We start from the raw sequence: 12368 nt of genomic DNA, 5'->3' as shown, positions 1-12368 counted from the left end.
AAAGGAGTTATTGCTTGATCCTTGAGCTAACATCTTCTTCTTTTCCTTCAAAATTCAATAAAACACCACAAAGATCACAACACTCATCAAGGGAGGCTAGGTTTAGGGTTTATGATCTTAAGAGGGTGATGGAGGCTGATAAGGAACCTTAGGTTCAATGTAATACCCTGTTTAGAGAAGTTCCTTATTTTATAATTGCGGGAAATAAATGGATCAAGTAAAAGCCTTAGGCTTCAAGGAAATGGATTTTAGACCTTAATGATGATGATAATGTTGGATAAGTGGCTACAACCTTCAATTTTTATGCTTGGAAGAAAAAGGGTAAAATAGGAAAAGTAATATTTCAGGCTTCTTGCATGGATTGTGGTTTTTCGATCGAGATGTTTTAAGCCAAAAGTAACTAGATAGAAGTGTGTAGCTCATCAATACCTTTCTGTGGATGTAAAGATCGTCGAAAACGGAGTTAGAACGAAGAAGTTATGGTCGCTTGAAGTTGAGGTAGGTTTGGGTGAAAGTCGTGGCTACAACGTGGGGATCAAAGCCCACAGCGTGGGGATTAGTCTGGCTCAAGCCCATGATTTTTAGGGCCTCCAACGTATTTAAGCTTAAAGTTCTGCATTTTTGGGCATTTTATCAGCCTCCATCATCTCTAGAACCTCTAGAGAGAAACCTTAGCTCCCACCTTCAAGATTTGAGCTTCTCCTCTCCCTTTTCTCCACTTTTGGATGTTTTTTTTATGATATTTTGATGAAGTTTAAAGATCAATAAGGTTCATTTGGTTTCAAGGAAATTTTGTTTCAAGTTTGGATCCATCAAAGGCACTACATTTCTGGACTATTGTAAGTATAAAGTTTCAATCTTGTTATCTAGTTCTTTAGATATTGTCATTTAGGGTTTTTGAAACTTTTGGTCCATTTTATGGGTAATATTGGAATTGAATGGACTCCAACATCTTTTAACCAGTTTAGAATTCTTCTTGGACCTCATGAACTAGGAAAGTTGTGATCTTTTGCCTTCCTTTTTAGCCATGAAAGTTATCTTGGTCATTTAAGCCATTTTGGTGTATTAAAGTTTAGATCTTGAAAGATTGTGACATTATTATGGATAAAGTTGGAAAATTTATCCATATAAACATCTTATTGGTTCAAATCTGAAAGTTACAGACTTAGACTTAATGGATTAAGTTGAGAAAGATGAATTTTTGGGTCCCCTTGAGACTTAAAGTCCACATCTTGGTGGGTTGGACCTTCCTAATGGATAAAGTTAGAAACTTTATCCACTGAGACCTTGGAAAGGATAAGATCTGAGCTTTTGCGCTCTTGTAATAAGAAGAAATGGATTAAGCTCGTTACGGTTGTTTAGATCCTACTACGAACTTTTTTTTTTTTAATTTTGTCAATTAAGTCAACTTCGTCAGCTTTAGGCATTGATATGTATTCGTGCAATGACAAAGTTTCACTTTTTCAACTTTTCCTTTAGACACATCAACTTTCGTTTCTTTGACTTCTTTCCATTATGACACTTTCGATACTAATTCTTGAGAAGAGGTACTTCCATTCAAGGATTCATTCAAATAATTCTCATAAGCCTCTTGAACTTGTGCTTAATAATACTTTTTCGACAAAAAATGTCTTCCTTTTCCCTCCAACCAGTGATTAAATTTTTTCGTGTCATTTTTTCCTTTGACGAAAGATAGTTCTGACTTTTGTTTCAAATCAAGATTTGGAAATTTTGGACCAACTAGTTTAAATGATCCATTTTTCTTTGTAACATTTGTCATTTTTTTTTGTAAAATTCATTTGTGAGGATGGTTTTTGTGATCGTTGTTTAAAACGATTTTGGTATCAATTTGATAACCTAAATGAGAATTCTTTTGAAAAACTTTTTGATTTTGAGAAAAATTCCTTTGGCCATTGTTATGAAAGCGATTTCGTGGTTTCATCCCATTATTTTGAAACCATTCATATTTTGAACATTTTTCTCAACATAATTTTTATGAAAACTTTCTTGAACATTCTGTTGAACAAGATTTGAAATTTTCTCATTCACATTTTGAACAACTTTCACTTTTGGTGAAAACCCACTTTTATTACCAACATTTATTTTTCCATTTTTCAAATCACTTTGAGATGAATCTTTTGAAGTATGAATTTTTGATGTTTGTGAAAACTTCTTTTCAGGTTTTTTAGAATTCTTATATTTCAAAAAATTTGTTTTCGTTTTTTTCTCTTGTATCTTCCAATAAGCCTCGTTTTGTGCTTTCTTCTTGGAAATTTCATTTTTCAAATCATATTTCTAAACTTCTTTATCTTGATCTTGAAAATTTTCCATTTTGATTTTTAAAAGGTATTTCATGTGAAACTGATTTTTCTTTCTTTTTAAAAGCATGATGTTTTTCCTTTTGATTACTAGAATCATTAGGTAAAGAATACTCACATTTTTCTTCAATTTTGCATTTGATTTTGGGTTTATCTGATTTGACAGCCAAAACTTTGTTTGATTTCTTTTGATTTTTATTGGAAAAAGATTTTTGACTCTTTTGACATTAAAACACATGAGATCTTTTGTTTAATTTGTTTTCTTCCATATTATGATTTGAGTAAAAACCTTCACCAGTCACATTGTTATTATCTTCTTTCAATAATTTGTTTATTTTTTGATCAAAATTGTCAGCATTTCCTTTCGTTACAAAAACATGGTTTGGAAGACCTTTAATACATGTTGGATAAAGAACAATATTTTTTTTCCAAGTAATGTTCCCCTTTTTCTTTCAAAATTTTTGTGAATTTCTCTGTATCTCCATACACTTGATCTTCCACAGTTCGAGGAATTTCCTTTTCATGCGAATCATCTTCACTATCATTTTTTTATTTGTTATGTCCTCGACAATAACAGTTTCTTTTTTAGAATAACAAGTCTTAGTTGTCGAAGATGACTCATTGTTTAACTTCTCTTTTGAGTCGACAACATCTTTGTCATTAGCTAACGAAGTGACATTTATGACAGACAATTTCGAGCAGTCAACACATTCATATTCCTCAATTTTACTGATATTATCAGAATCATCTTCGATATCAACAAAATTTTGTTGAGTACTTTGTGTCGAATTCTCAGTCTTGTTCAAAAATTTGATTTGTTCATTTTTGGTCAAGGTCTCATTAACAATATTAACAAGCTCATCAGAATTTTAACAATTATTTATGTTAACAACACCATAAGCATATGAATCATTAAGAATGATGGCCTAGTCAACTACTTTACTCTTACAGTCTAAAGTAGTCTCATCAACTAACTCTTGTTTGAAAGTAATGAAGGGAAGCAACTTCCTATGTTGTTTAACACAAATATCAGCAGAATGATATAAGTTAGTCAATTTGCTATACAAGCGTTTTGCAGTATTACAGTAAATATTATGATGTTTGACTAACATTTTATTATCAATCCTAAGACGATCCCTATCACACATGGTATTTGTTATATAAAGCTTAAAACTCTCAATTTTACTTTTCTTCTCTTCCAACCTATTACGAGCTTCATGAAGGGATGCCTTAGATTTCTCTGCTTTACTAATCATCAAAATAAGCATGTCATTCAAATAAGAGCAAGTTTCATCAAAATCACATAAAACAACATGATAAGAATTTAATCGAATATTTAGATAAACAAGAAGATCACGCACCTTGGCAGTCGTTGGAGATTTTGGAGTCGTCGAAACGAAACATCTCCAAGTGGTCTCCATATTCTCTTTGTCACTTTCCTTATCCTTCTCATTCTCTTCCAATTCCCCATCACTATCTTCCATACTTTTCCTAAACAAGCTCTTCTCAACAGATTCACCTTCTTCAAATTTAGCAAATAACACACCATTAGTAGGATGATGCATTTCTTCGTTGTCAAATCCAACATATCAAATTTGATAGGTGTCTTCACTATCATCATCTCCTTTGGCCATTAATGAAATATTCTTGGTCTGAGTACGAACTTCCTCTAGCCTTTTCGCATAATAGGCCTCATCTTTCACCTTCTCTTTCTTCTCTTCCATCTTTCTCAACATGCAATCCTTAGCCAAGTGATTATGGCCATTACAATAGTTTCAGTTGTAGCCTAAATCTCCTTTGAGTTTTACTTCTAATTTCTTCTCTTCATTTTCTTCTCACCTTTCGCCGTCACCTTCTAATTTCCACTGACATTCGATATTGGCTTCTTTTCCAAGCTATTTTTGATATTTCCACTCATAGGTTTCTTGAAATACTTTTTCACCCTATTTTTTGAGTAATAGGCAACAACTTCATCGTCAAAATTTAGCAGAAATCCTTCTTCATCTTCTTTCGTATCTCCTTCAGACTCATCTTCCTTTACCTTTGTTTTTGACACCAACGTCAATGGACCACCATAGTTCAACTTGTTTTCTTCAGCAATTTCAGTTACTTTTGATTCATGCACTTTTAGAATATTGTATAAATTTGATAGGGAATATGTATCAAAATTCTCCTGGGTGTTGATTGTCAAGCAAATGTTTCGCCATTCTTTTATGAGTCCATAAACGAAAGTGAGGTTGAATTCAAGAGTCGTTCGACTTACTCCATACCGATTGCACTTGAAGATCAAAATCATTTATACTGTTATAGTATGCTTCAATGCTTTCGTTCTCTTTTTTAATTGAAATCAGATAGTTCAAATAAACACTTAGTCACCAAGCTTTTCTTTGTCCTCTATTTTCTTTGATACTTTTCTTTCAAAGTATCCCAAATAAACTTAGCCCTTTTGCATCCATGAACATAGTTGTAGACGACAGGAGGACGAGCACATCTCAATTCACGGAGAGCTTTCTTATCATTAGTTGTTTTCTTGTTCTCATGTGCAATCATGTCTTTTGGTACTCCGACATTACCAACAGCTTGAACCGGATCTAGTCGATAAGGTCCATGCTCGATCGATCTCCATAGATCCTCATCGACGCCGTTAAGGTAATCCTCCATTCGATCCGCCCACTGATCATAATACGCAGGAATCAACATCAAAATCTTCGTTGCAGATCTAAGAAGATTCACATAGTTCATCATCGTGTTTAAATTGAGGTTAGCCATTTTATTTGTTGAAAAGATGAATTTCTAGAAAAGAATTGAGATGATTATAAGATCGATTGACAAAAACTATAGCAAAGTTGATTAATCACACTTGATTAAACGAAAAATTACGTTTTCAATTTTGCAGAAAAATGAATCGGAATGAATGACTCAATAAGATGAAAAATGTGATATTGATTCTTCAATCAAAGTAGTGATTCCTGATCTAATACCAATTGAAGAGTGTTTATAAACGAGTTTGAGTAAATCGAATCAAGAAAGCAATAAAGAACACAAAGATCTAAATAAGATATGTTATCTAAGTTTACGTCTGGAACTGAGAGTGTTCGTTACTGTAACCCCTACGTACTTAACCTATTTATAGGGTACATCACAAACCTAAAAATACAAAGACTAGACATTAAAAAGTGAAACTTATAATTTGCCTTGTAAATAGATACGATAATGAAAGTCCTTAAACTTTCGCTATTTACAGACGCAAAACATAAAGACAAAACTTTCAACTACTCACAACTACTTTGACTCTTTATGATGACCACAAACTATTCTAGATAATTCAGGTCAAACATGGACAAACTTGAAACCTGTAGATGTTTATAAGCCATAAACGAGCAGGTATACAACATGTAGGTGTTAATCGATGATACATGGACACATTTACAACATGTAGATGTTAATGAATTGTTCGCGTTCTTTTTAATACATGGTCAAACTACACAGTAGCCATTAATGAATCGTATGTGGACAGGTCTACGACATGTATGTGTTACTCGACTATACATCGGCATTGGTGCTTAAAGTTTATCTCACGCATTGATAAATTATCGCCCACATCCATGACCAGGTGTTGATCAAAATTAATTTGAAACTGTGGCATAAAAACATTATCTCATTTCAAGTTTATGTCTCATATATATCAAAAGGATCTAGGTTTCCGTATAAGTTCATAGCTTCATAATTCTCTAAAGTATGATATCATTTTTCTTATAGTTCCATGCATGTCTTCCCATCGTCCCTCTATATCTGTTGTTTTTTTGTTCTTCTTTTTTGTCCTTCATCTTGTAAGTATGAATTCTCTCATCTTCTAGCTACTTGCTAGGAGTTGGACTGTTTTGGTTCTTTTTAATATATTGGCCGGTTAAAAAAAAACAAAAAATAAAAACAAGGTCTCTCTTTCCATACTTTGTAGTTTGCTCTAATTTCAAACATTGCTATTTTTGTGATATAAGCTTAATTGTTAACAGTATGAGATGTCTCTAAAGGGAGCTTGGATGAGCCTGTTCTTAAACTTGTGGTAATCCTTCTTTTGAATAACTAGGCACTTTGATTGATGCTCAACCATTGATGCACACGTTTGTTCTTCTTATTGTTGCATGTCATTGATTCACATGTTCGTCTCATTGTTTGATGTCATTGCATTGATTAAATTGAAGGAAGAGCTTTCTATCTCAAGCTTGATGCTGAATCAAGCTCACATTTGAAGGTGCCTTTTCTTTTGTTCCTCTCCAGTAAACCCTTTGTTTCTATAATATGTCATTATTTGTTATCTACAAAATGGGCGTTAGGCCTTCGACAACTTTACCTAGGCAACCGTTCGTAAAAGGTTGCTGATCAAGCATAATGCAACTTTTTACTGGGCCATTAGCTTTATTTGGTTGTAGTGACTCCATGTGTTAACCATTCCAATTTCTAAAATTTCCCGATGTAGATTACCACAAACTAGCTTAATAGCTTAAATTTGACTTCTTGAAGTCAAACATTCAATCCTTTATAACATTTTACATCAACATTCATGATTTCTTCAAGAGTAAACCAATCATCATATTTCGTTCACATGTGATCATATCAATACCAACAAGTCAACATTTGATGACTATACCCAATTGGGTCTTAATTCCATCTTTGCATCCTCAAGATTCTTGTCCAATTCATGTTATGGAGTCTCGGGGTCGCCATTGACCAAACGTATTACTCGGATCGCACTTTCTTCCCCTTTCATTCTATCCTCTTTTGCTAGTTTCAAAAGAGGCTGAACACCACCTTCTTCCATAATCAATCTAATCTATCATTCAGTATTGCGTGCCAATGCAAGAAGTGTTGCCGCCGCTTTGGCTCGACAATCGAGGTTACCGTAAGAAAGAAGCAAGATGTTCTCCCATACCAAACAACGCTGCGGCTCATTGGCGGCGATAGGCGGAAACCAGAAGAACTCATCCCGGCGTTCATGGTCAACGTAAGGATTCATGAAACAGAGGATCCATAACACGTCTCCGATAATATACCGAATCTGTTGTGATGATTTTGCAATGGCTTTAGCCGGGATGATGGTGAACAACCGCAGGAACTGGTTGGCTTGGCATTTGAATACAAGTTGCAGCGTCTTGTGTAGAAGCTGTTCTGCGTTATCGATGATTAGGTGGGTGGGTCGTTCATAAGGGTCATTGCTTACACTGGCGACGATTGTTGAAAATAAAGAAAATGATATTTATATTATGAAATGTTGTTAACGTTGGAACAAACCCTGCAACTTCGAAATAAATATGAAAGAAAAACAAAAGTTGTTCCCTGTTGTTGCTTTACACGAACAGAAAAGAAGAAGAGGAAACAGGAAACTGATTTCTATTCAAAAGGCTGCACTCACCAATCCAAAAATAAAAGGGCTATAAATAGCCTACAAATACACAACGGAAACATAGAAAACCAAACTAAAACCTAGCCACTAGAATAGGACACTATAAGACCAAGTATACCACGTTTTCTTGCCTTGAACCTGGTCAAATTTCCTTTATTCAAATACTAAATAAAACAAATAAAAGACTAATCTTTTTTGACCCAAACCCATTATTCAAACCAGCCCATCCATGTCAAGATTATCCAACACTCACCCCCTTAATCTTGACAGTAATCTGATTCCTCAAAGCAGTGTTGGCTCATCATCATCTTGAATAATGTTCATATTCTTGACAATTATAGCATTTAATATGTCTCTTGTCTCGATACATACCTTGCTCCCTTCGATCTTCATAGCTTTGGAACCAACCATCTCGATACATACCTTACCACGTTTGGTTCTCTCTTCCCATTCTTCTTTTGACAATAAAAGTTTGTTTTGATTTTGGTCATTATCATCTTCATCAAGAACCTTGATTCTCTCTTCATATGCCTTCAACCTTCCCACAGCTTCCTCAAGTGACATGTCCTCTATCTCGGAGTATTGCTCAATCGATGCAACAATCTGCAAAAACTTCTTAGGAACTGAATTTAGTAGTTTTCTTACCACTATCTCATCCTCCAAGCTAGACCCAAGACTCTTGAATTTGGATTCAATTTCACTAAGTTTCCTCGAAAACTCATCGATCGTGTCACCCTCTTTCATCTTCAACATCTCTAGCTCGGTTCTAAGTGTTTGCAGTCTCGCCTTTTGAACTCTTTCGGCTCCCAAATACCGCACACGAAGCGCTTCCCACACATCTTTTGCATCCTTATGCTTAGCCACTTGAAGCAATATATCTTCAGGTAGAGTTTGAAACACAAATGCTCTTGCCATTAGATTTTTCTTTGCCTCTACCGCTTTTCCAGTTTCTGGATTAACCGCTTCCCATAAGCCGTATGCTTGTAAGATCAACTCCACCATAATCGACCAACTTGTATAATTTGTAGTTGTTAACTTGGGGCATTGCAACGGGATACTTTGAGTGGCCACAGGTACAACCTGACTTGATCCTCCCGGGTTTGTTGCTGGCATCTTCCTTGACTTGACATTTCTTCTTGTACACAACCAACCACACGGATCACGCACACACACGGATCACACATATCTGAATTATTTAGGATCTTCTTCCTTTCTTCAAACCACCAAGACACACTTGCAGGTGCACCAAAACTTTGTTTTCTGATCTTCTTCCTCACTTTGACTAGCTTCTTCACATAGATAGCTTCACCACACAGGTTCTGTCTTCTTCACCCAGACCATGAATTCAGCACACAACACTTGTTCAACACACAACCTTTCTCTCACACAGATTAATATTCAAAAAAACACAATCACACATCACACAGATGCAGTTTTAATCACACAGATTTCTTATTTTCAACTCAGCTCACAGAGAGCTTTGTTTGGCTCACACAGAGCTTCTACTTTCTCTGATCTCTATGGTTCACATAGAACCCCTTCCACAGATCCCACGAGCCTTAGGGCTCTGATACCAAATGTTGGAACAAACCCTGCAACTTCCAAATAAATATGAAAGAAAAACAAAAGTTGTTCCCTGTTGTTGCTTTACACAAACAGAAAAGAAGAAGAGGAAACAGGAAACTGATTTCTATTCAAAAGGCTGCACTCACCAATCCAAAAATAAAAGGGCTATAAATAGCCTACAAATACACAACGGAAACATAGAAAACCAAACTAAAACCTAGCCACTAGAATAGGACACTATAAGACCAAGTATACCACGTTTTCTTGCCTTGAACCTGGTCAAATTTCCTTTATTCAAATACTAAATAAAACAAATAAAAGACTAATCTTTTTTGATCCAAACCCATTATTCAAACCAGCCCATCCATGTCAAGATTATCCAACAGTTAAAACATTTGTGTGATTGTATAAATGAAGAGTCTTTTGGATTATGTTGAAAGGGCTTGGTTGATTTTTTGAAAACACAACCATAAATGAAGACTGGGGACGGGGTGGCGATGAGTGGAGGGAAAAGGGAGGGAAGAAATGTTGCATAGGGTTAAATGGAAATTACTTATTAAAAATAAATTCTTTAATTAAATTGAGTGTATTAATATTTCGAAGCTTTAATTAATGAACCTAAAGAGATGGTTACAACCTAGAGGAGGGAATGGATCGATTTAGGTTGGATTGGTTTTCAACCAATTTCTTAGAGTGTTCGGTATGGGACCAACGAGAAGCAACGCGTCTGACGTGGCTCAATCACAACGACTGCATAACGGGGGGAATACCGCCCCCTGCTCGTTGCAACTCGTTGAAGTGGCATCTCGTTAGCGTTGCGACGGGAAGAAACGGATATTTTTTGACCGTTTGATGCAACGGTTTAAAAAAAAAAATTAATTATTAAAAAAACCAATTTATTATCCTATAAATACCTCTTATTTTCTTTTAAAATTTTCACACTTTCTCTTCTCCTCTCTACATACTTCAATTATCTTCAAAAAAAATATGGATCCTTTCGACTCGTCCGATGATTCAAATGACGATAGTTTCTTTAGGATGATGTATCATTATTACACTACCGACTTGCTACAACCAGATCCAACCCCGCTACTAACAAGACATGAGATGTTAAACAGAAATCGCGAGGAAGGACACGAACATCTATATCACGATTACTTTGCGGATAATTGTGTATACAGGGCGAAGGACTTCAAAAGAAGATTTCGTTTGAGTAGGGATGTGTTCTTACGAATCGTCAACGCCTTGGAAAGCCGGTATCATTTCTTTACTTTATTTTTATACAAAATAAATAAAAATGTACTACATGTTTCTTTAATTTTACAACATATGCAATATATTTTTAAACTGTAGTTAATTTATGTTTTGGTACGAATTTTTTCAATTAAGATATGATGCTAGAGGTAGACGCGGGTTTACAACGTTGCAGAAATGTGCTGCGGCCATTCGTTTGATGGCTATACGGGAGTCACCCGACACCATGGATGACTATATGAGAATGTTTGAAAGAACCGCAAGAGAGAGTTTGTATACATTGTCAACGGGTGTTGTTGAAACTTTTGGTGACGTGTATTTGCGGAAACCTTCGTTGCATGATTTGCAAGAATTGTATGTGGCGCATGAAGAACGCCATGGGTTTCCCGGAATGATCGGAAGCATTGATTGCACACACTGGAAATGGAAAAATTGTCTGGTAGCATGGAAAGGGCAATACGCAAGTGGTCATCACGGATCACCTTCTTTGGTGTTAGAGGCTGTCGCTTCTCAAGATTTATGGATTTGGCATGCGTTTTTTGGGGTTGCGGGTTCCAACAACGACGTCAACGTTCTTGATCAGTCGTCAATATTCGACGATCTTTTGAATGGAAAAGGCCCGGATGCTCCTTTCACGGTGAATGGAAACGAATACAAATATGGGTATTACCTTAAAGATGGAATATATCCTCAGTATTCCACATTCGTGAAGGCATTCCGCCACCCGGTTGAAGAACGAGACAAATTTTTTAAGAGAAGACAAGAAGGAGCACGTAAGGATGTGGAATGTGCTTTTGGGGTGCTGAAGGTGAAGTGACATATAGTCGAACATGCAGCACGACCATTGGATTTAGAAACTTTACAATATATCATGTATGCGTGTATCATAATGCATAACATGGTAGTAGAATATAAAGGGCGAAATATTGCACACTATATTCCAACGGAGCCCAGACACGTTCAGTTTCAACCAGGAACAACAGATTATCTGCATCGCGTTGTTGACATTCAGGACGCAAATAAACACAGACAACTTCGAGAGGATTTAGCGGATCATATCTTCTATGGTAACAATAACGATAATGAATAGCGTTGTATTTTTTTCTTTTGTTTGAATTTGGATGTTATTATTATTTTTTATTTTTTATTTTTTTATTTTTTTTGGATATTATGTGTAATTTAGTCTTTATGTTAATTTTAATTTTTAGAAAATTTTAATTGTTTTTTATACTTTTTAAACATTATGTTTTATTTATTTTTAATTCAAAAAATATTTGTCTCAATTTAAAAAAAATCAAAATAAATAAAATAAATTATAAAATGAAAAAAAAAATTGGTGTCATAACAAGATATAACATGTTGCCCATTTCCTCACTTGGTGTTATAACACCATTGATGATGTGGCATGTGATGTGGCACCAAAATGGTGTTGCATCTAGTTGCCCACACCTTATGGTCTTAAATGAGTCCAATATTTCAACCCAACACAACCTATTTAATGGTTGAAATTTCCAATCCAAACTAACCTTTTGAGATAATAGGTTGTCATGGTGTTTATTTGTTTAAGTTTTTTCCATCCCAATCTATTAAATAAAAAAGTTGAACTTAAGTTATCCATTTAAAACTAGAAATGTAAATTAAATATAAAAAAATTACATCTAATTGAATTAGTTTAAACCCAAATAAATATTCAAAATAAGATAAAATGATGATCAAAATTCAATTTTTTTTCCAAACCTCTTATTCAATGAATTATTTTTGTGTAATTGTATTGTATGAAATGGTTCTATCCTCTGCACAGAAACAAAAAAAGCCTAAACCTTTTTGTT

At 34.9% G+C, this 12368-nt stretch overlaps 1 protein-coding gene across 1 annotated transcript; it reads left to right on the top strand.

Moving 5' to 3' along the window:
- Positions 1-10738: 10738 nt before the first annotated feature.
- Positions 10739-11356, top strand: LOC145035418 (uncharacterized). Its single transcript, XM_078983963.1, has one exon. It carries the CDS (start codon positions 10739-10741, stop codon positions 11354-11356), a length of 618 nt encoding a protein of 205 aa, XP_078840089.1.
- The last annotated feature ends 1012 nt before the right edge of the window (positions 11357-12368 follow it).

Source organism: Lactuca saligna, chromosome 3 (assembly GCF_052625555.1).
Source record: "Lactuca saligna cultivar CGN05327 chromosome 3, ASM5262555v1, whole genome shotgun sequence".
NCBI classification, from domain to species: Eukaryota; Viridiplantae; Streptophyta; class Magnoliopsida; order Asterales; family Asteraceae; genus Lactuca; species Lactuca saligna.
This window is presented reverse-complemented; position numbering and strand designations above follow the sequence as displayed.

Coding starts and splice junctions, on each gene's coding strand:
- LOC145035418 (XM_078983963.1), top strand. CDS start 10,739: ATGGCTATACGGGAGTCACCCGACACCATGGATGACTATATGAGAATG.